Source organism: Nyctereutes procyonoides, unplaced genomic scaffold, assembly GCF_905146905.1.
Source record: "Nyctereutes procyonoides isolate TBG_1078 unplaced genomic scaffold, NYPRO_anot_genome, whole genome shotgun sequence".
NCBI classification, from domain to species: domain Eukaryota; kingdom Metazoa; phylum Chordata; class Mammalia; order Carnivora; family Canidae; genus Nyctereutes; species Nyctereutes procyonoides.
The window spans coordinates 25393726-25417925 of NW_026575139.1; the positions used below are offsets into that span (position 1 = coordinate 25393726).

The window sequence follows — 24200 nt, forward strand, 5'->3', positions numbered from 1 at the left end:
CTTCCCTTTTTTTTTCTTTTTTTTTTTAAATAAAGATTTTATTTATCTACTTGAAAGAGAGCACAAGAGAGGGAGTAGCAGAGGGAGAGGTGAGCAGGGAGCCCAACGCACGGCTCAAGCCAAGGAGTGTGGGATCATGACCCAAGCCGAAAGCAGACACCCAACTGACTAAGCCACCCAGGCACCCCTGTGCAAAAGCTTTATAATTTGATGTAGTCCCAATAGTTTTTTTGTTTTTGTTTTCCTTGCTTGGGGAGATATATCCAGAAATATGTTGCTAAAGCTGATGTCCAAGAGATTACTGCCTGTTTTCTTTTAGGAGTTTTATAGTGTCAGGTCTCATATTTAAATATTTAATCTTTTTTGAGTTTATTTTTATGTGTGATATTCGTCCTTTTTTTTTAATTGAAATAGTGTTATTAGTATTAATGAAACACTGAGCACCAAAATATATGGGAAATAGCCACAGAGGCTTGCTTGAGAGAGTCCATGGAAATACAAATAATCGTATCCAAGCAGCCTCAGTGGCGCAGTGGTTTAGCTCTGCCGGCAGCCAGGGGTGTGATTCTGGAGACGTGGGATCGAGTCCCACGTCGGGCTCCCAGCGTGGAGCCTGCTTCTCCCTCTACCTGTGTCTCTGCCTCTCTCTCTCTGTGTCTCAATAAATAAATAAAATATTTGAAAAAAAAATAATCCTATCCATTGGCCCCACAGTTGGGCTAACTGGTATTTCCCTGTCTTCTAGACCTCAGCCTTAATATGTAAGGGACTTAGTTGAATTAGGCCCCAAAAATAGATTATGAAAATTTAGCAAATAAACTAGAATCCCAAGTACATTTGAGCAGGTAAGATGGGACATCAGAAATATGCACGAGGCTGTCAGTGCACACAGTTCTAGTCTTCAAGACTCTCAGGCATTGACCGCATGGAGAATTCTATTTGCTTATCCTAAGTCTGCATTTAGAGAAAACTGTACCCCTGCCAGGGGCTGCAAACTTGAATTCCACTCTTCACTCTCCCTTTCAGTGTGTGATAACTTGGAAAACTTCACCTCAGGCAGTCCTTTCCTGTGCATGGATCTCAGTTACATCACAGCCCTGTTGAAGGATGGCTTTGGCTTTGCAGACAGTACTGTCTTACAGGTAAGAGAGGACTCCACAGAATTGCAAAACAGTCTATTTATCTGGGAATTAGGAAAAGGACTTGTGTGTGTAGTAATCAGAGTGGCTGCAGGTGGAATTATGAGGGTTTTTTTTATCAGGACTATGGATAAGGAGTGGTACAAGACACCATGAATGTGGGAAATTAGCTTGATGCAATGGTAGTAGCTTCTAAGTGTATTCTCAGGCAAGCTTTCCCAGAGGTCACAGAGCAGAAAGGCTTGCATCCTAAATTAAGGTGCCAAGTCACATGGTTTATTAAAGCAAGTTCAAAACTCAAGGCAAGAAGCAAAGGGAAAGAAATGAGATAGGGTGCAGGTAGGTTGGAAGTGCCATACTTCTTAAATCCTGGGTTCATATATCCTGCCTCTCTCTGTGCTACTGATAGTGTGGTTATAAGGACTGGAGCTGATCAAGGGAGCACAGGGATAGAAGGTACCTGGGACCATCACCCAAATTTGCTCAATTTGGGGAGGCATAGGGGCAAGTACACTGGCCTTTAGCATCCATTCACTCATTAGCCCATTAGATGGCTTTATTTGGCAGAGAACAAAAGGATGTCACCAGTGAGTGGCTCATTCAAGTTCTCATTAGTATTGAATGCCTTGTGTATATGCAGTATGTCTTATATACTTCCTTCAACATCCTTCACATGTGCCTCATGTATTTAATGTCTCTTCAATCTTGGGTCGCTCTTTGTCCTCCTATTCTGTCCATCTGTTCAGCACATGCAGGCTCCACTTTATCTGTAGTAACTTACTTTAAACACATATGTTTCATCCATCCCATTTATTTTCTTCTGTACCATAATTGAATAATTGTACATTATGGTTACAAAGATGATTAAGATAAAATCTTGTCCTCATGTAGCATATAGTCTATTAGAGGAGATGTGACTAAAATATAAGGATGGCACAGGCAACTTTGAACTTTGGGGTCACATAGGTAGACTCTTCTTTATTTTTGAAGTGCCCTTGCTTGTGCCACTTCTCCCTCCTGTTTCCTCAGTTCCAGATGAGTTTACATTGCCCCATTTCTTGTGTTATACAGATTTCATAAACTCAAACTTTGTACTAAGTTATTTGGATTTAGTGTGTTTTGTCTGACAAGAATATCAGCATTTAAGGTGCTTAACAAAGAATTACTTGCCAATAGAGTCAGTATCACATAGTATCTAAAACATGGCTTCACTGTCCATCAAATCTGGGTTCACATCCTGATTATGCAAGCTTACTAGCTCTGTAACTGTAAATGATTTACGTACCTTCTAACTTTTAGGTTTCTCATTCAAATTTAGGATCCTTAGAGTACCTATTTCATAGGGCTGTTAGAAAATTGAGATAATGTATGTAAAGCACAATGCCTAGCACAGAGTAAGTTATTAATATTGGTATTAGTAGTGTAGGCATTTCACACCAGTTGGGGATAGATTTGTGGATAAGAAAAGTCATCCTAAGTCTAATACATATAAAGTTAACTTCCTCTACTTAAGGATCAACAATAACCAAGTCATTTAAGGACAGTTTTCTGCCATTTCTAGTGCTGGCATCCTTTTAGTCTTTATTATTTCAGTGGTAGCAGAAATAAATTCCCTGTCTCAGAGGTCACTTCACTTCAACATCTATACCCTTGGGCTATTAGCCCCCTCCTGAGGGCAGAGGAGCATTTGGGGTAGGGGAGGCAATTTGATTCAGGTGTCACAGGCTAAATCTCAAGATGACGATTCATGTTCTTCCCAGTTTTTGGCACAGTGACTAGTGTATATTTCATCAGATCAAACAGAAGTATTGAATCATAAGAAATTGGGATCCCTGGGTGGCGCAGCGGTTTAGCGCCTGCCTTTGGCCCAGGGCGCGATCCTGGAGACCTGGGATCGAATCCCACGTCAGACTCCCGGTGTATGGAGCCTGCTTCTCCCTCTGCCTATGTCTCTGCCTCTCTCTCTCTCTCTGTGACTATCATAAATAAATAAAAAAATTAAAAAAAAAAGAATCATAAGAAATTGGTCCTAGAGGGGCACCTTGGTGGCTCAGTGGTTGAGCATCAGCCTTTGGCTCAGGGCATAATCCCAGGGACCTGAGATGGAGTTCTCCATCAGGCTCCTGCAGGGAGCCTACTTCTCCTTCTGCCTATGTCTCTGCCTCTCTCTGTGTGTCTCTCGTAAATAAATAAATAAAATCTTAAAAAAGAAAGAAAAGAAATTAGTCCTAGAAAGATAGACTAAATCCAGTCCACTGCTTTCAAAACATTTTTGTGTGTGGTGTTATCAATGGTGGGCATCATTGTTCAACAAAAGCTTCCACAGAATGCCAGTAAAACTGATCAAAATGGAGCTATCAGGTTGAAGCAGAGGAAGGGGGCTTGGAACTCCTTCAGCATTTGGCCTCCCTTTCTCCTTTGAAGCACTTCCAAGAACTCTTAAAAGTTTTTTTTTTTTTTTTTTTTTTTAAGATTTTCTTTATTTGAGATAGAGCAGGAGCTGGGGTTGGGGAGGAAGGGGCAGAGGGAGAGAGAGAAGCAGGCTCCCTGCTGAGCAGAGATCCCGATGCTAGACTCTATCCCAGGACTCTGGGATCATGACCCGAGCCAAAGGGTGACACTCAACTGACTGAGCTACCCAGGTGCCGTGGAATCCTAAAATTCTAAGGAAAACAGTTTGACAAATACTAATATAATCCTCTTGTTATGTAATGGAGGAAATCAGGTCTAAACATTTGCCCAAAGTCACTGAACTAATTGAAGCACAACCCAGCTAGAATGCCTTAAATGCCTTGATTGGGTTATTAGTGCTTAAGAAGTTTCTGTTGTTTACAAAGTATGAATTGAGAAGTTTAGTGTGTTTTTTCCGACTCCTAAATCTATTCCTAGCTCCTCTTGTATTTAGTTTCAGGATCAGGGAAAGAATTCAGAAGCTTCTCTGTCTAAAAGGTCCTGTCTAGCAAAAGACATGAACAGAAATCTCACAGAGGAAGACATAGACATGGCCAACACGCACATAGAAAATGCTCTGCATCACTTGCCATCAGGGAAATACAAATCAAAACCACAATGAGATACCACCTCACACCAGTGAGAATAGGGAAAATTAACAAGGCAGGAAACCACAAATGTTGGAGAGGATGTGGAGAAGAGGGAACACTCTTACACTGTTGGTGGGAATGTGAACTGGTGCAGCCACTCTGGAAAACTGTGTGGAGGTTTCTCAAAGAGTTAAAAATAGACCTTCCCTACAACCCAGCAATTGTACTGTTGGGGATTTACCCCAAAGATACAGATGCGATGAAACGCCGTGACACCTGTACCCCGATGTTTCTAGCAGCAATGTCCACAATAACCAAACTGTGGAAGGAGCCTTGGTGTCCATCGAAAGATGAATGGATAAAGAAGATGTGGTTTATGTATACAATGGAATATTCCTCAGCCCTTAGAAATGACAAATACCCACCATTTGCTTCAACGTGGATGGAACTGGAGGGTATTATGCTGAGTGAAATGAGTCAATAGGAGAAGGACAAACATTATATGTTCTCATTCATTTGGGGAATATAAATAATAGTGAAAGGGAATATAAGGGAAGGGAGAAGAAATGTGTGGGAAATATCAGAAAGGGAGACAGAACATAAAGACTCCTAACTCTGGGAAACAAACTAGGAGTGGTGGAAGGGGAGGAGGGCGGGGGGTGGGGGTGACTGGGTGGCGGGCACTGAGGGGGGCACTTGACGGGATGAGCACTGGGTGTTATTCTGTATGTTGGCAAATTGAATACCAATAAAAAATAAATTTATTATAAAAAAAAATAAAAGGTCCTGTCTAGAAGGTCTGGATGAGACCACTTTCTGGGCCAGAAGATTCAGAGATCAGATTGGCAAGTGTAGGGGCAATAAGCCAAGGCAGAAGGGAAGGTGTTAGTGGGAAGCCTCCAAAGACTGGCCACTCCAAATTTTACCTTGGTTTGGCCATGTGGATGATCTTTGTAAATACTCTCTGCCTTGTGTCATGTTTGCTAGAGTTGAAAATTGATGAAAATGTGTGCCTTTTTTTTTCCTCCTCAACAGCTCTCAAAGAAAGTGAACAACATAGAGACAGGCTGGGCCTTGGGGGCCACCTTTCACCTTTTGCAGTCTCTGGGCATCTCCCACTGAGGCCAACCCCCCTTCTTCTAAGGACTTCATTTGCCAACAAGCTTTTTAAAAGTAAAAGAAGAAAGGACTCAGAAATGTTTTGACCTAGTCTGAGGATAGCCTGGACTGAAGCCCAATAGCTGAATTCATCAGGTAGAAGGGGCTTTTGGACACAGGTCTTGTCCTTGCATCTAGAAATTTGGGTCAAATTAATTTTATACATCTAATGTGAACTGTTGATCTAACCACTCTGCTTGCACAGCTGGCACCAGAGTCTAAATCTTTGAGATTCTATGTGTGTCACAGAGCTAAAATGAATAGCTTTGAAACTTGGAAAATCCAAGGACTAGTCCCTGGGAACCAAAGAAAAATCTCATTTCAGCCCTTTGAGTGCCTCATTCCTTTGAACATACTAATTTTCCTCTTAATGTGTGAAACTAAGCCCACTGATTGCTATCCCATGACCTGTCAACACCAGTATTTTTCTTCTTCCTACACATTGCCATGCCCCACCCTTATTTCCACTCACCACCCTAACAAAAAAAGAAAGAAAGAAAGAAATATCTGGCTTTGCTTTTCATGTGTAACTCAAGGGAGAGAAAAAGGTAACATATCTGAAATTATGTGATCCTGCTTTGTGCCAGTTCTAGTCAGCCAGCTGAGAGCCATCCTAAATCTTGGCAGGTTGGAGAGCAGCTCCTAACTGTGCAGACCCTAGCATAAATAAGGAAGACATCCAGTCTCTAGGGACAGGATTTGGGGGGGGGTGACTCCCTTGAATAACTACCTTCTTTTAATCAACTTTTAATCAGACAACCTTGAGATTAATATATCCAACTTTACAGGAATGTGTGTATTCAGTGCTAGTACCTCCTCCAGGCTAATTTGTTTATAGTAATTTCTTATCCTAAACATGTTTTCTTTGTATTTCTAAGAAATACATCTACCCTGGCATCTAGATTTTGGTCAGAGCTCCTTTCAGTTTTTTATTTTCTCCATTTATAGCAGTATCTCTTCCTATCCTGGCCCCTGATCATTTTAACTAATTTCTTCTAAATCATTTGCCTAGTACCACAGTTTCTGATATCCTTCTTGGGTGGTACCTAACATTCGATTTGGTTGGCCATCTTGGCCCACATAGGTACTATGGATTCTCTTTTTGAGTTTGAGCGCACAGAGCTCTTGATTTTGTGAATTGTTTCCCTTAAAATTCATTATCTTGTATTTTGTTTACGTGACTATTATTTGCTGCTTGTCTATCCACTCAAGTGCTCTTGGACTTGAAAGATCTTTATAGAAAGATCATAATCTGGCTCTTTTGCCTTGGCCCATTGCCTCCAGCTACTTTCCAACAGAGTTTATATCTCCCCAAACTTGTAGCCTTCACAGAAGACTCTTTCAGCTCCTTCAAAAAAGATGTTAATATCCCTGGCTCTTACATCAGCTCTTGGGGAGCTTTATTTCTTAGTCATTCCATTGAGTCAATAATATTTGACATGTGGTATGTACAAGTAACTAGGCAAATTTCCATATCCTCATCCCCCAAATTTTAGTTGTTTTTTAATACAATGTGGAATTTCTTCAGATTCTTCTGACTTTTATTTTACTTAGGTCACTTTTATACCTGTTGTCTTTCTCAAAAAATGCTACATAATGAAATAAGAATCTTTAAGATTGGAAACAGCCAAAGATGTTGGCTGTTATGCGTTTGAGTCCCATGTCAACCTTCTGCCCATCAGAGAATTCCCTTAACACGTCCAGCTGGTTATCATTCAGCTTCTGTTTAGGCATGTATTCAGAGAGCTCGTTCCATTTTTGGACTGCACTGATGTTAAAAAAAAAAAATCCCCTTTATATTGAGCTGAAGTAACCTGTTTTCCCAGTGTCTTAGTTCTGCTCTAATCCCTCCTTCCACAGCCTTTCAGTCTTTTGATTAAACTCCCAAGTCCTTTATGGTCTCTTCTTTAACATACCATATGGCTTCTGGACCTATCTTGTCCAAAAAAGGAGAGTGTTAGAACCAGTCATCATATACTAAATGTTTTCCATATGATTAGGAAGAGAGACCATTTCCTCTAGTAGAAGCAAAGTTATTTTCCCAAAGGTAAGCTGTGTTCACTAGACTCATCCAGCTTGATGGACCCAGAGAGGTAATTCCATGGTCTTTACCATCATAGCTTGTCTCTGAAGCTTATCAACAGGCCAGGTGGTCTTCAGCCAATTCCTTTGGTCCTCCCAGATACCTTCAGAAAGATTGGGTAGATGCCATATAATTCCTGAAGTATATCTACATATACTCTGGTTATCTTGATAAGAACATTTGGAGAATAAGTGTATCCATTTTGGGAGCAATTTGGAATGAGAATTTTTATTTCTTAGAAAAAAACAATTTTTCTACAATATCCTTTCTGCCCTTTAGTGTACCTTTTGGGTCTCTTATTAAGGGGTCCTACAGAATCTAATATTGCTGGTTGTTTCCTTTCTGTAAATGTGTTTGTAATATTTCAAATACTAAGGACATGGCCTGTCACATAGTGGATGTTCTGTGTTTTTTACCTTCACCATCATATGATGAACATCCTGTGTAGGTTGTAGAGGTCCTTGCCTTAACATTCTTCCTGTGTTGCCTGATTTGGTTTGCATACTTCTGAAGTCCATGTTCTCCTTACCTGGGTGAGCACCTTTCCATTTTTTGTTAAGGATGACCTTTTTTCCCTATAGTGACCTTTCTGGATTCTGCCAGTACTCACACAGCTTTTCACAGTAACTGTCATATTCCATCTAGGCACATTTTTCCTGAGACTCCAGGAAGGTTCGTGACTGTCACTTTTTTAACATCTTAAAATTTTTCTGCATTTGCCTTGTAAAGCTTCCCCTGTGGTAACAAATTTCTCGTTCCTTCAGGAATTATTCCAATAGCTTAGTTTGGTTCAAAAGCAGACTGTTTCTTCTCATTTCATCTTCAAATCAGACTTCTGGGCAAGATATTTTTCAGTGTACAAATCCAATGGATGAACTAATTTCCTTAAAAGAATTCTCTGGTACTATGAAGTGAGGTTTTTCAAAAACCCAAAGCAAGACACCCCTTCTCCTGCAAGTCAGCCACCAGTCTGCAACCAAACATGAACAGATTCTGCTGCTAATCGAATTTCCTTTTTGACCTGATTCCTTTTGTCAAACCTGTGCAATTAAATTATTTATTGTTTTATTACTGAACAGACAATGGTGTCCCAGAAAGGAACTATAAATAAAATTGAAACCTGGTGCTGTGATAAGGAAATAACTAACATTAATATGATTTTTTTCCAGAAAGTCCAGTGTGCACTTTAACAAAGGTTCCAGTAATTTATGTGTCATTTGCATTGTGTTAGGAATTTTAAAACAGCAATTCTAACAAAAATGCATGAATTGGGTATTTTTAATTTTTATCTTCATTAGAAAGCAATTGTGTAAATTTATGACCAGCATTAAAAAGAATTACATAAATCTTTTTTATTATATAAGTTTCTGGTGTACAGCTTTATAATTCAACATCTGTATACACTACAAAATGATCACCACCATGAATGTAGTCACCAATGGACCATCTCCTCCTCTAGTAACCACTAGTCTGTCTTCTATGAGGTTTATTTATTTTGTTTGTCCTTTTGTTGAAATTTCTCTATATAAGTGAAACTGACTTTTCTCCATTACATGTGTCCTTGGCTCCTTTGTGGCAGAACAATTGCCCAGATATATGTGGATTTATATCTGGGCTCTCTCAGTCTCTTCTTCTTGATCTCCGTGTCTGTTTTATACCCATACTGTACTGTTTTGATTACTGCAGCTTTGTTCTTCTTTCTCAAGATTACTTTGGCTATTCGAGATCTTTTGTGTTTTTTTTTTTAAAGATTGTATTTGTTTATTCATGAGAGACACAGAGAGAGAGAGACAGAGACCCAGGAAGAGGGAGAAGGAAGCTCCCTATGGGGGGCCTGACACGGGACTCAATCCCAGAGACCCTGGGATCATGACCCAAGCCGAAAGCAGATGCTCAGCCAATGAGCCACCCAGGCGTCCTCTTTTGTGGTTCCACACAAATTTTAGATTTGTTCTAATTCTGTGAGGTGTATTGTTGGAATTTTAAGAACTACTTCAGTAAATCTGAAGATTGCTTCCGGTAGTGTGGAGATTTTAATTACAGTAATTCTTCCAATCCATAAGCACAGAATAGCAATTTGCTTCTTCAGTGTCTTTCATCAATGTTTTATTTAAGTGTCCAGCTCTTTCACCTCCTTGATTAAATTTACTTGTAGGTGTTTCTTTTTGATGCAATTATAAATGGTATTTTTTAAAATGAGATTTCCTTCTTTCTGAGGTTTTATTCTTAGGGTATAGAAACATAACCAATTTCTCTGTATTTATTTTATATCCTGTAACTTTACTGAATTAGTTTTCTAGCAGTTTTTTGATGGCATCTTTAGGGTTTTCTATATATAATATATCATCTGCAAATAATGAGTTTTACTTCTTCCTCTCTGATTTGGCTGCCTTTTATTTCTCTTTCTTGCCTAATTTCTGTGGCTAGGACTTCTAATACTATGTTGAATAAACTAAAGGAATAAAAGAGGCAAGAATGGGCATTCTTGTTCCTGTTCTTAGATGAAAGGCTTTCAGCTTTGCACCGTTGAGTATGGTGTTAGCTATGTTTTATATGGCCTTTATTGTGTTAAGGTACAGCCCCCATTCCCTGATGTGCCTGCCCACTTTGTTGAGAATTTTCAACATAAATGGATATTGAATTTCGTCAGATACTTTTTCTACATCTATTGAGATGATAAAATGACTTATCTTTCTGTTAACATATCTCATTGATAGATTTCCATGTGTTGAACTATCTTTGTGTCCCTGGAGTAACTTGATTGTGGCATATGACCTTTTGTAACATATCATTAGATTAGATCTGCTTATCTTTTATTGAGGACTTTTGCATCTATATTCATCAAGGATATTGGCCTGTAATTCTTTTTTTGTGGTATCTTTGCCTGGTTTGGGTTATTATAATAACGGTGGCCTTATAAAATGCAATTGGAAGCTATTCCTCCTCTTTTGGAAGTTTTGATAGGTATTAAATCTTCCTTGAAAGTTTGGTAGAATTTGCTAGTGAGGCTGTCTAGTTCTGGACTTTGGCTTATTGCAAGGTTTTTATTTTACTGTTTCAATCTCATTAGTAATCAGTCTATTCATATTGTTTCTTCATGATTGTTTTTAAATTTTTATATTTCTAGCATTTTATTGACTTCTAGGTTTTCCAGCTTGTTGGTATGTAATTGTTCACAATAGTCTCTTAGGATCCTTTTTATTTCTGTGGTATCAGTTGGAACTACTTTTTATTTCTGATTTTGAGTCTGCTATTTTTTCTTGGTTAGTCTGCTAAGGGTTTATAGATTTTATCTTTTTTAAAGAACCAGCTTAGTTTCATTAATCTTTTTTATTGTCTTTTGTCTCTCTTTCTGCTCTAATCTATCTTCTATAATTTGGAGCTTTGTTCTTTTTCTACAGAGTTCCTTTAGGTATAAAGTTACATGATCAGTCTGAAATTTTTGTTTCTTTAAGTAGGCATGTATTGCTGTGAACTTCCTCTTAGAACTGCTTTTGCTATATCCCATATATTTTGGTATGCCATATTTCAGTTTTCATTTGTCTCTAGGTACTTTATTTCTTTGAGTTGATGACACATTCATTGTTCAGTAGCACAGTATTTAATCTCACATTTGTGGTTGAGTTTCATGTTACTGTGATTTAATTTCATACCAAAGATGCTTGATAGGGTGTCCATTGTCTTTATTATTGAAACTTGGTTTTTTGGCTATGATTTGTTTTAGAGAATGTTATTTGTACACTTGAGAAGAGTATGTATGTATTCTGCTTTTAGATGGAATGTTCTGAATATGTCTGTTAAGTCCATGTGGTCTGAAGTCCAGTGTTTGTTTTGTTTTCGTCTGAATGATCTATCCATTGAGTGGAATATTAAAGTTTCCTGTTACTGTATTGCTTTCATTATCTCTTTTTAGGTCTGTTAGTATTTGCTTTATATACTTTGGTGCTCCTATGTTGAGTGCTTACTAGTTATACCTTTTTGATTGACTCCTTTATGTAATGCCCTTTTCTTTAATTATTAGTCTTTAAGGTCTGACTGGAGTATAGCTAATCCAGCTTTCTTTTCATTTCTATGGAATATCTTTTTCTATCCCTTCCAATTTCAGTCTGGGTATGTCCTTCTGAAGTGTCTCTTGTAGACAATAGTAGGTAGATGTGTGTTGTTTTTTATCCACTCTGTTTTGGTTGACAAATTCGGTCCATTTCCATTTAATTATTGGTAAGCATATACTTACTGCCATTTTGTTCATTGTTTTCTGCCTGTTTATGTAGTTCTGTTCTTCTCTATCCTTGAGGTTTGATGGCTTTCTTTACTGTTATGTTTAAATTCATTTCTCATTTTCTTTTGTGTATTTACTATATTTTTCTCTTGTGGTTACCATGAGGTTCACATAAAATATGCTATGTAAATATCAGTCTGTTTCACATTGATAGCAACTTCAGAAATCTTTTATAAATCTTCTATAAATCCTCTCCCAAAAATGAACAAGACAGCACCTTAGTAATTTTTCTTTAGTAATAAAAAGTCTTTTCAACCAAATCATAATAATCTTCCTTTGGGAATTTTTGTTAGCTTGATTGATTTGCCCTCCTAACAGTAAATTATCTATCACTCATTATTTGGGCTCCACAGGCCCATTAAGCAGAATAGAAAAAGATACTAGAGAATTCTAATGTAAAGTAAATTTATTAAATATTGAAAATAAAAGATGTTCATTTTTCTTCAACATCATGTTCAGAAGAGGAGCATTCATTTGCTTGCAAAGGCCATAATCTGTTCCTGGAGAAAAATGAAATAAAGTGAGTGATACTCTGCACTGTAAAGTGTAAGGGTAAATGAAGAAAACATTTTAAAATAAAATATCCGGGGGTGCCTGACTGGCTCAATTGGTTAAGCATCCAACTCTTGATCTGAGCTTAGGTCTTGATCTCAGGGTTGAGTTCAAGCCCCACACTGGGCTCAATGCTGGGAGCGGAGCCTATTTAAAATAAAATATCCAAAGTGATTAAAGCAAAAACTTATTAGCAAAAGTCCCAGATAGATGCTCAAGAGTCCCTCGAAAAGTGTCTTTGAATGGAAGTTTCTCAGGAAAGAAGCTGGCCAAGCAGTCTAAAACATATCCCCCTTCCTCCCCCCCAGGATTTCATTTATTTGGTGTGTGTGGGAGGGGGACGACAAGCAGACTCTGCACTGAGTGCAGCACCCAATGCAAGGCTCGATCTCATGACCCCAAGATCATGACCTGAGCCAAAATCAAGAGTTGGACGCTTAACCAACTGAGCCTCCCAAACATCTTTATCTTTAAAAGTTCTTATTCACTACTTTAAGTCCTTAGATGTGGACTCTAGCACCCACAAGCCCAGCAAAGACTTTTTTGCTCATAATCAATGGGGGAGGTATTCAGAAAAAGATAATTTTACAGCCAAGAATATTAATTCAGAGAAATTAAGAGTCATTGGCAAAATCAATCCTCAATGAGCAAGACTTTTGGGAGAACCATGAGCACCTTACTTTGAGTGGAGATACTGCATTTGTGGCCTGCAAGCCCCATGTCCTGAGCAGCACAAGTGGAGTGGCACTGGTGGAATAAAGCCTTTTTAGTAGGTCAGTAGCAGCCAGAAGAGCAGTGTTGTGACGCTGTCTATCTGTTTCATAACCTGTGAGGTGGCTCATAGAGCCTGGAGGAAAGAGGAAAGTTATTTCTTATAGTGAAGTTGTTTCCTAGCAAACCAGACACATTTATGTCTACCACATCTGGCTATAGAGGGAGCATTTTGGGGTCCCAACCTTCCCTAACTTTATGACCTCTGATACTTCTCTGAGGTACCTGAATCCTTACCTAAGTCCTTCCCATTGAAGGCTGCAGCACTGAGGTGATGGACTAAGCTGGAGACATCCCCAAAGCCCATGTTGACACCTTGTCCTGCAAGTGGATGGACTCTGTGGGCCGCATCCCTAAAAAGAAAGCAGAGTTCAGGTGTGGCCTCCTGCAGCAGAGTGAGAAGTGCAGCCTTGCTTTGCTGTCATCTTACCCAATGAGTGCCAGCCGTGGCCGGACGTACTCAGCAGCATGTCCCAACCCAAGTGGAAATAGCACTCGGCTTTTGGCGTCCACTCTGGCTACACTTGGTGGCAGCTGGCGAGCTGAGACCTTAGTAGGCTTCAGAAAGGCAACAGCATATTGCAGCATGGCACCAGCCGAGTCGATGAAGTCTGTGTGGTTAGCATCACTCCACTGAGTAGCATCAGCCACAAATGGTGAAAAGTCATCAGTGAATAACAGGGAATTAAATCAGCAAGAAAACCCATTTTATATCTAAGACCGAGTGTTAATAGTACCTAACCTGCCTAAAATGATCTAACCACAGGTGACAAGCCCCTTAAATAAATGCAAAACACAACTTCTTATCCCTCTCCACAGCTTTTAGGATCAAGCCAAACCATTCATGAACTGCCCCTGCCTACCTCTGACCTTCTGCCGTTCACTTCACCTTAACCCCCTCAAAAAACATACAGCAGCCACAGGGTAGCTCATTCTACCACGTCCTCTTACCCCTGACACTCCCCCTTCTACACAGAATGTTCTTCTAATCCACCAGGATAGTCCCTCAGAGCATCCAGAAGCTATGAACCTCCCTCCAAATCCTCCCCTGTGCTTCCACGAACATCCTATGAATACTTTTACCAATTGTGTAAATAGCTTTCTCCCACACTCGACTGTGAGCTTCCTGAAAGCAAGGTCTAGGTCTCATTTGTCGGTCTCCAGACTCTTCTACACAGAAGGCACATATAATCGTTGCTAAATGAATGTACTGCAAAAGCCTGTGGCAGGAAGATCTGCTAAATGACCAGAGGTGCAGCATTCACCATTTACCCTGGAAGCCACTTCAGTGTGTACGGTTCCTTTTACTCTTGCTGCTACTCCAGAGCAGTGATGCCGAAGTTCCTCAGTATAAACTACCATGTAGGCACTATTAAGTGGTAGAGCTCGGTGGTTAAAACCACAGGCTCAGGGTACCTAGTGGTTCAGTCAGGTAACCATCTGCCTTCGGCTCAGGTCATGATCCAAGGATCCTGGGATGGAGCCCCACGTTGGGCTCCCTGCTCAGCAAAGGAGTCTGCTTCTCCCTCTCCTGCTCATATGCTCTCTCTCAAATAAATAAAATCTGGGCAGCTCCGGTGGCTCAGTAGTTTAGCACTGCCTTCATCCCAGGACGTGATCCTGGAGATCCGGGATCAAGTCCCACGTCGGGCTCCTTGCATGGAGCCTACTTCTCCCTCTGCCTGTGTCTCTGCCTCTCCCTCTCTCTGTGTCTCTCATAAAGATAGATTAGATAGATAGATAGATAGATAGATAGATAGATAGATAGATAGATAGATAGATAGATAAAGTTTATTCTTTTAAAAAACAAAAACAGGGCAGCCCGGGTGGCTCAGCGGTTTAGCGCTGCCTTTGGCCCAGGGTGTGATCCTGGAAACCTGGGATGGAGTCCCGCATCGGGCTCCCTGCATGGAGCCTGCTTCTCCCTCTGCCTGTGCCTCTGCCTCTCTCTCTCTTTCATGAATAAATAAATAAAATCTTTAAAACAAAAACCACCACGGCTCAAGGGTCAGCCTCACTTCCAAACCTGGCTATACCACTAGCTCTATCACCTTGAGCAAGTAACAGAACTCTAAACAAGTATGATAACCCTCCTCAACGGTTTGCATTAAATACAAACAGGTAAAACTTTTCACCTGTATATGGCAAACCATAAACTCAGTAAATGTTACTGATTTACTATTAGTGAACTTAGAGAAATGTAGTGTTTAAGTTCCAAAATTACTGGTGCAAAAAAACCAAAAACAAAAAAACAAAATTACTGGTGCCAATATATATATATATATATATATATATTTAAGATTAATCCCAGGACCCTGGGATCACGCCCTGGGCTGAAGGCAGGCACTAAACTGCTGAGCCACCCAGGGATCCCCAGGTGCCAATATTATTAAAGGCTGTGTCTATTCCAGAATAATCATTACCATTTCTTGACCACCTATAATGGACTAGGTATGCTCCAAATGTCTTATATCAATTCTGTCATTTTAAAAGTCTTTAAACTTTTATTATTATTACTGTTATTATTAAACCTGGAGAAGCTTGTGATAGAGTTCCATTTTCTAGGAGATTAACAGGAAGAACCAGTACTGAACTCATGTCTATCTATAGAACTTTCTCTTAAGCTCCCTGCTAAAACATGCTCAGCTCCTCTCAGAACATTTTTAATGAATCAGGCTTCAAAGGTTCAGGTACTTCGAACCTAGTATAGCTATTCAAAATTAGCCAGGTATTAATAGCTTCAAAAAAAAGGTCAATGCTAACTACTGCCCAGGCAGCTGTTTCACTCAACAAGCACAGAAATGAATAATTTCCATTGTCTGCATTTCCCTGAATGCCCTTCCCTCCATGTAACCCAGACCAAGTCCTATAGTTAGAAAGGGGCAGCTGATCTGTTATTCCTTTTTCCTTCATCAAAACCACCTATCTGTATCTATCCTACAACACATCATCAGCTAGACAAGTTCATACTCACAAAGGCAGAGTTAATGGCATCCACAAACTTTTCTTCATCCATGCTGACGAGCTCTGCTGCATGTTCATGGGATGTGGACCAAACCAAGGAACTCAAAGTGTCTGAGAGCTATGTCAAAAGAACATCAATACTGGGGCACCCGGGTGGCAGAGTCAGTTAAGATTTCAGCTCGGGTCATGATCTCAGGGTCATGAGATCAAGCCCCACATGGGGCTTCATGCTCAGCAGGAAGTCTGCTTGAGATTCTCTCCCTCTGCCCCTCCCTCCATTTGCACACTTTCTCTGAAATAAATCTCAAAAAAACCCCAGAACAAAATATCAGTACTAAGGGCAAGGCTTCCGTTCTTGGGAGCTCTCAAGCACAAAAGAAGTAAGGGAAAACAAAATTAGCCTGGGCATATTCCCTAGAAACCAGAAAAACGTTGAGAGGAAGTGAAGCTCTAAAAAGAAGTCTGGACATGTTTAGCCAGAAGGACTTCTTACCGGGAGCAGAGCAATGGGCCCAGAGGGAAGAAATCTCTGCCAAGCTACATTGTTTTCTGTGGCCTACAATAGAGAAAGGAAGAGTTCTCATGAAAAGAATTCAGTACCCACTGAACATGAGCATGGTCCCCAGATGGTGGGCTCAGGATCTTACCTCTGATAAATGCAGAGTGGCCACAACTGCAGACTGATCATAGTTCCAGCTGATATTCTGAATCCCAGCAGCCTGCCGCACTCCTGAGTTGTGACCATCTGCACCAACCTGCATGGAAACAAGAGTCTGTTAAGTCTTATAACATAATACATGGAACTGTTCCAGTTTTTCTCTGCCTTCGTTAGTTTTCTCTAGTTCCAATTGTTCACAAGCTCATCTGTGGCAGGCAACTTTATATCATAGCCACTTCACTCGCAGCTCTTGGAAGGGGTAGCCTCACATAGGTGACCCCAATGTCAGCTAATGGACCAAAGCTGGACATCTGCCCCCATGAGGTGCCAGCCATAGTTTAACTTGGCCAAATCTATTGACATCTGAACTAGAAATTAATAAGGCAGGTACTAGGGCTGAAGAGTCCTGATGGAAAGTTACGAATGGCTGCCACGTAAAAGGGGAAGGTGGTGAGCAGAGAAAGAGACGTGAGAAATGCAAGGAGACAAAGGGACTACAGGACTCCTGTGAGGAAAAGAAAAACCTCAACTTCTGTTCCTGTCCCCGACAGGCCAAGTTTCTTTTATTTCAACACCTAAGGTGGTCCAGGAGGTTGCTTCCTATATAGGATTTACAAGACCACCATAACTGGAGTTGGCCTAAATGGGTACTCATCCTTATAACCAAAAGCTTTGCCAAAAATTATAGCTTAGATCTAAAACTAAAAGGCCCTAGAGTCTAGTTTAAGCTATGGATATGCAAGACCCCTGGCAAAATAAGAATTTTCAACTACCAACAATTTAGTCTGGAGGGTGCTGCCATCACCTAGGGTAATATGAACCCAAGGGCTGGAGTCTGCCATGGTAAATGGATAAGGCCAGGTATAGCCGACTGCTTTGCTCCTGTAGAGAACCGTCACACGGTCTAGGAGGTCAGAAGAGAGAAAACAAAACATTAGAAAGGCAGCCCACACAGGCTGAGGAAAAAGCCGTAACTAAATCTAAAGTGAGCTCTCAGGACAACGGTCTCTTATCATTTACTCCTAAACAAGGAAAGTAAGATCTAAAAAATAACTACTATAATTAATGCTATAGTCTGAGAGCTGATACATGACAGAGCTATAGGGATGAGTCAGTGTCAAAAAAAAATTTCAGCTCTCACTGAATTACCAGCCTGCACCAGGGATTCTTCTCATCCCCACACTCCTGCTCTTCTAGTTTCACTCTGTGCCTAGGTGACTCCACGTGCATTCAGAATCAATAGGGTGGGAATCCCATAAGATTTTTATTGCCACTGGAAATCATTTTACTTTTCTGATCATTAAAATGATATGCCAAAAAAAAAATACAACAACAATATGCCTATAAAGTCTGAACAACAAAGACTTAAAAGGGATGGAAAAATCACCCTTTATCATATCACTCACCCTTCAGAGGCAACTGTTGAAGCTTTACCATACAGCTTTGCAGGTATTTCCTATGCGTATAGATGTATGTGCACATGTAAGATACGACGCATGTTTTTTTCCCCAATGTGTTATAGGACATGTTTCTAAGTGGCTACATTAAAAGTTGCACATAAGGGATCCCTGGGTGGCTCAGCAGTTTAGCGCCTGCCTTCAGCTCAGGGCGTGATCCTGGAGACCTGGGATCCAGTCCCATGTCAGGCTTCCTGCAAAGGAGCCTGCTTCTCCCTCTGCCTGTGTCTCTGCCTCCCTCTCTGTCTCTCATGAACACATAAAATCTTAAAAAAAAATAAAAAAGGTGCACATAATTGGGGTGTTTGGCTGGCCCAGTCAGTAGAGCATGGGACTCCTGATCTCGGTTATAAATTTGGGCCCCACACTGGATATAGAGATTACTTTAAAAAAATAAAATCGGGGATCCCTGGGTGGCGCAGCGGTTTGGCGCTTGCCTTTGGCCCGGGCGCGATCCTGGAGACCCGGGATCGAATCCCACGTCAGGCTCCCGTGCATGGAACTGCTTCTCCCTCTGCCTGTGTCTCTGCCTCTCTCTCTCTCTGTGACTATCATAATAATAAAATCAAAAAAAAAAATAAAATAAAATCGGGATCCCTGGGTGGTGCAGCGGTTTGGCGCCTGCCTTTGCCAGGGCCCGATCCTGGAGACCCGGGATCGAATCCCACATCAGGCTCCTGGTGCATGGAGCCTGCTTCTCCCTCTGCCTGTGTCTCTGCCTCTCTCTCTCTCTCTCTCTCTGTGACTATCATAAATAAATAAAAAATTAAAAAAAATAAATAAAATCGTTGAAGAAAAAAAGTTGCACATAAGTTCATTACATGGATAAATTACTATCCCGTATCAGAAGGCATTTAAGTTCCTTCCAATTTTTCTCTCACTAGAACCCTCAGATATTTGCAAATCATATATCTGAAAAGGAATTAATATTCAGAAAAAAGAACTCTTCTAACTCAAAAAGAAAAAGATGATTTAGTTTTTAAATGGGCAAAAGATTCTGAATAGTCATTTCTCCAAATGGCCAATAAGCACAGGAAAAGAAGGGAAATACAATCAAATACCATGAGATACCATTTCAGTCACTAGGATGGCTTCAATAAAAAATGAAGAGGAGGGACGCCTGGGTGGCTCAGTGGTTGAGCATCTGCCTTCGGCTCAGGGCATGATCTTGGAGTCCTGGGATCGAGTCCCACATCAGGCTTCCGGCATGGAGCCGGCTTCTCCCTCTGCCTCTCTCTCATGAATAAATAAATAAAATATTAAAAAAAAAGGGAAAAATAAATGTTGGCAAAGATATGGAGAAATTGGAACCCTTATATATTATTGGAGAGAAAGTGAAATGGTGTAACCTCTTTGAAAAAGTTCAGTTTCTAAAAATGTTAAACATAGAATATAGAACCCAGCAAGTTACTCCTTAATTATCCACTCAGAAGAAATGAAACCTATTTCCCCACAAAAATATGTACACAGGTGTTCACAGCATTATTCACAATTGCCAAAAAGTGAGGGACAATCCAAATATCCATCAACTAATGAATGGGTAAACAAAATGTAGGGTATCCACACAATGGAATACTATTTGGCAATAAAAAAAGAATGGATTAGGGCAGCCCAGGTGGCTCAGCGTTTTAGTGCCGCCTTCAGTCCAGGGCCTGATCCTGCAGACCCAGGATCAAGTCCCACATCGGGCTCCCTGCGTGGAGCCTGCTTCTCCCTCTGCCTGTGTCTCTGCCTCTCTCTCTCATGAATAAATAAATAAAATCTTTAAAAAAACAACAATGGATTACTAATAACAGGCTGCAACATGAATGAATCTCAAAGGTATATTCAGTGAGAGAAGTAGATACAAAAGATTATATGTGATTCGCTCTGTATGAAATGTGCAGAACAGGCAAATCCTAAGAGACTCAAAATAGATCAGTGGTGCCAGGGGTTGGGGTAGGAATGGGGAATGGCTGTAAATGGACATGAGATTTCTTTTTGAGGTGACAGAAATGTTCTAAAATGATACTGTGACAGTGGCAGAACTAAGTATATTAAAAAATCACTGAATTGTACACTTAAAATGGCTGAATTTTATGGAATATATTTATATCTGGGGACGCCTGGATGGCTCAGCGGTTAAGTGTCTGCCTTTGGCTCAGGTCGTGATCCTGGAGTCCGAGGATTGAGTCCCACATTGGGCTCCCTGCGTGGAGCCTGCTTCTTTCTCTATGTCTCTGCTTCTCTCTTTCTGTGTCTCTCATGAATAAATAAATAAAATCTTTTAAATTATATCAGAATAAAACTTAGAAAAAAAAAAAAACTAAGATATCCATCAGAGGGTTTTTTTTATGGGGGTATTCAGTCTCTGTAAAAGGGATTCTGTTTTTCAGTAAGTGCTGAAAAATTCCAAAGCACTTCACCTTCCAGAGTAAAAGGAAAGTGTAAGAAGTGGGTGCCTCACCTGATGCCGCCTCCAGCTGCTTAGTGAGAGCACGCATTATGACATCATTCTCCACTATGTAACCCATGTCATCCAGATTATCCTTATCGAACATTATCAGAGCCTCTGAGCAGGCATCCCACACCTGGAAACAAAAAGGGCAAGTCTGTATCACAACCCAAGGAAGAGAAAATTTATTGCTCCAATCAAACACAGTACTGCTCCCCAAGTGAGAGAAACCTAATTCACAGTGTCAGTTCCTTTGGTAGGAGATAGAAGGTGAGGAGAAAATTCTCTTGAGAATGAGCCCCCCCCTGCCCCCCCCCCAGTGGCTCAGCAGTTGAGTGTCTGCCTTCAGCCCAGGGTGTGACCTCGGGTCCTGGGATCGAGTCCTGCATCAGGCTCCCTGCAGGGAGCCTGTTTCTCCCTCTGCCTATGTCTCTACTTCTCTCTGTCTCTCATGAACAAATAAAATCTAAAAAAAAAAAAAAAAAAAAAAAGAATGCTTCCCCCCACTTCCTTAGACTGGGAACTTCCCACTTTCCCACAGAAAATATGGATTCCAAGACATGGACAATATGAATGACCAAGACATCTTGCCAAAAGTGAAAAGGAGGCACCTGCATTCGCCGAAAGGCTCTGTATCTCATGTTGCAGATGTGGTCCCAGGCACCAAAACCTACAAAAGAAAGGATCTACATATAGGCCAGAGCAGCCTCACGGACCGCATCTCTCCTGGGCTTTCCTTTTCTCTCCCAACCTTTGAAGTAAGACATTGTTTTCAGTGTTCTCCAATGACAGAAACATGCTCTCCATTTCCTCCTGTTTGATGCTAGGGGTTAAGCTACTCTGTTCCCTGATTCAGGTTATATAGCATGAAAAAAGACGCAGCTTTCATAATCAAAAAGTCAAATCTGGGGTTGTCTGGGTCATACAGTCAGTTAAGCATCCAATTCTTGGGTTTCAGCTCAGGTTGTGATCTCAGGGTTGTGAAATCGAGCCTGGTGTTGGGTCTGTGCTCAGTGGGGAATCTGCTGGAGATTCTCTCTGTCCCTTCTCCCCACAAATATTTAAACCAAATCATATTAAAGTTAGGGAAAATAAAAAAGGAAACCAAACCCGTTATTATGTTTCATCATCCTATAGAAGTTATAGACGCTCTGGATAAAAACTATTTTTGGAAAAAAAAAACAAAACTATTTTTAGGGGGGGTGCCTGACTGGCTCAGTTGGAAGGGTATAGCAACTGTGGTCTTGGGGTCATGAGTTTGAGCCCCACAAGGGGTGTAGAGAGTACTTAAAAATAAAATCTTTAAAAAGAAAAAAATATAGTCTTTTAACTCTTTTTAAAACCCCATAGCACTAAACAGATTCATTCAGTGCGGTCATATTTATCGCACACCTACTATGTATCAGACAGTTCTAGGTACTGAGCATAAAGTATGGAACCAAAGTTCCAGCCTATCTCCACCTAAAATTCTGGGAGAGATAGTAAAAAAATGAATACATAATACGTTGTCAGGTAGTAGTAAGTGTTATAAAGAAAAATAGGGCAGTCTGGGTAGCTCAGCAGTTTAGCGACACCTTTGGCCCAGGGCCTGATCCTGGACACCTGGGATCGAGTCCCACGTCGGGCTCCCTGTGAGGAGCCTGCTTGTGTCTGCCTCTCTCTCTCTCTCTCTCTGTGTGTGTCTCTTATGAATAAATAGAATCTTTAAAAAAAAAAAACAACGCAAGCAAGCAGTATAAGGGGCTAAAGAATGATGGAAGAGTCTAATTTTTGACAGGGTAGTTCTGGATAGGATAGCCTGGGGGAATAACATTTGGCAGAGACCTAAAGATAGTTTTCTAACGGGTTCCATGTGCACACATTGATCTACACTCCAAAAGCATCTGGCATGTGAACTCCCTAGGTCCCAAGAGGGCTGACTGGGAATAAAGAGGGTGCTCCTACTAGAAGTGAATGGCCATAATTAGTTCATATAGTTTCAATTCCATCAATTCATAATGACCCAACATCACAAATGAAGTCTGCATGATGAGCCCGCATGTCCCAAGGAGGTCTTCCTCAGACTGGAAGATGACAATTTAATCGAGTCAAGGGTCCTCATCTTCAAGGATGCACTAGATTACCAACCCCTCCTCCCCATCCTCAGGCCCCTCCTCAGCAGATGCTCTAGAGACTGCCCGATGGGACACACTGAAAGCCAAGAGAGACAAGAGTCTGGTTCTATGAAAGATCTACTCACTACTGAGAAGGGTTGCAGAACCAGGGGAAATGGAACTGACTCTGTTGCTGTAAGTTTCTGGCAACTTCTCCCATACTTTTTTTGGACCTGCTTCTAGCAACAGGATTTTCTTGTCATGAAAGTGAATATCGTATCCTAAAAAAAAAAAAAAAAAAATTCAACATTTTATATCATATTGGGAAAATCAGAATTTCTTCCCTTTCTCATTCCAAGAAAAGTGACAGATTAATTCTTTAGCCCTTAGGATAGAAACTTCTCACAGAGCACACAAAATCCTAAGCAGCAGTAACATATCCCACCATTTCAGCCATGTGAACCGCTCTGCCCATGACCATAAGGTATCTCTTAACTGTCCAAAACCTGCTATGTGCAAAGAAGCAAATAATGGCAAAACTCACAATGAGCCAGTAGAATTCCCTTTGGAAAGGAAGAATGAAATATTTAGACACCAGATATTTCTAATCTTTAAACTATTAAGTCACTAAAAATTACAAATCCTGTTCAGCAGAAAAATGGAATATTTAATAAGCAAGATTCATTGTGACCTCAAGAGTAAATAAAGGATAAAGAATTAGTTTGTAAAAAGTACTGGCACATGCTACAACTTGGATGAACCTTTAAAACATTAAGCAGAATCCAAGTATATGGAAATGGGGAAAAAGCAAATCTAAAGAGACAAAAAGTTCATGAGTGGTTGCCTAGGGCTGAGGAGCTCTGGGGGGAAATGGGCAGGGACTGCTAATTTGTTCCCGTTTCTTTTAGAAGCTGATAAAAATGTTCTAAAAGTTTATGGTGGTGATATGGATGTACAACCTGTAAATATACCAAAAACCATTAAATTGTACGCCTTAAATGGGTGAACCTTGTGGTATGCAATAATATCTCAAAAGCTATTTTTAAGAAGAAAACGCCTAGCCCGATACAATGCCTGATTCCTTCCAACTGTGCCCATTCCTAAATAACAATGGGCGGGATTTAGGATGACTCCTAAGGACCCTCCCACTTTTGACCCTTCGGAACCCGGAAGGACCGAACGCTCGCCTGGGGCTCCTCTGGGCGGGGGAAAGGCCCGAGGGGCTCAGGGCTCCCGGCGTCCTCACAGGTCCTCCACGGTCCCGCTCCCCGCCCCTGCCTGCCGGGAGATGCTCTTACCCAAGGCACAGGCCATGGCGGCGCCCACCAGGCCTCCGCCCGACACCACCACATCGTACACCGCGTCTGCTCTGGCGCCCGACCACCTCCGGCAGGAGAGCAGTGGGCCTGGCCCAGCAGCTGCAGGCGGAGCCCTCCACCGGCTCGCAGCCAGCCGGGCCGCCATGACGCGGACCCGCAACCTACTCGGCGCACCTTTAAGCCCGCCTCTTCCGGCACTTCCGGAGCAGAGCTCTCCAATCCCTGGCTGCTTCGGCCCCGGCCTCCGAGCCG

The 24200-nt window shown here is 41.1% G+C and overlaps 2 protein-coding genes across 7 annotated transcripts in view; one reads left to right on the forward strand and one right to left on the reverse strand.

Moving 5' to 3' along the window:
- The window catches only part of ENTPD5 (ectonucleoside triphosphate diphosphohydrolase 5 (inactive)), a 53782-nt gene extending 42815 nt beyond the window's left edge, over nt 1-10967 (forward strand). For all 6 annotated transcript variants that reach the window (XM_055303686.1, XM_055303688.1, XM_055303684.1 and 3 more), the window contains 2 exons: nt 1027-1142; nt 5216-10967. In XM_055303686.1, coding sequence (XP_055159661.1) covers nt 1027-1142; nt 5216-5302 — 203 coding nt within the window. In that variant the 3' untranslated portion in view covers nt 5303-10967. The remainder of the gene's footprint in view (nt 1-1026; nt 1143-5215) is intronic.
- Nucleotides 10968-12088: 1121 nt separating this feature from the next.
- Nucleotides 12089-24148, reverse strand: COQ6 (coenzyme Q6, monooxygenase). Its single transcript, XM_055303682.1, has 12 exons — nt 23928-24148; nt 22776-22910; nt 21148-21206; nt 20549-20672; nt 17419-17549; nt 16635-16742; nt 16481-16543; nt 15998-16105; nt 13454-13656; nt 13261-13376; nt 12933-13099; nt 12089-12200 (listed from the first exon to the last, which is right to left on the reverse strand). Exons 1-12 carry the CDS (start codon nt 24091-24093, stop codon nt 12171-12173), a joined length of 1410 nt encoding a protein of 469 aa, XP_055159657.1. The 5' UTR covers nt 24094-24148; the 3' UTR covers nt 12089-12170.
- Between the last annotated feature and the right edge of the window lie 52 nt (nt 24149-24200).

Coding starts and splice junctions, on each gene's coding strand:
- COQ6 (XM_055303682.1), bottom strand. CDS start 24,093: ATGGCGGCCCGGCTGGCTGCGAGCCGGTGGAGGGCTCCGCCTGCAGCT. Junction 16,106..16,480: donor GGCCCATTGCTCTGCTCCCG/GTAAGAAGTCCT, acceptor CTTTTGACATAG/CTCTCAGACACTTTGAGTTC. Junction 13,377..13,453: donor CCACGGCTGGCACTCATTGG/GTAAGATGACAG, acceptor CTTTCTTTTTAG/GGATGCGGCCCACAGAGTCC.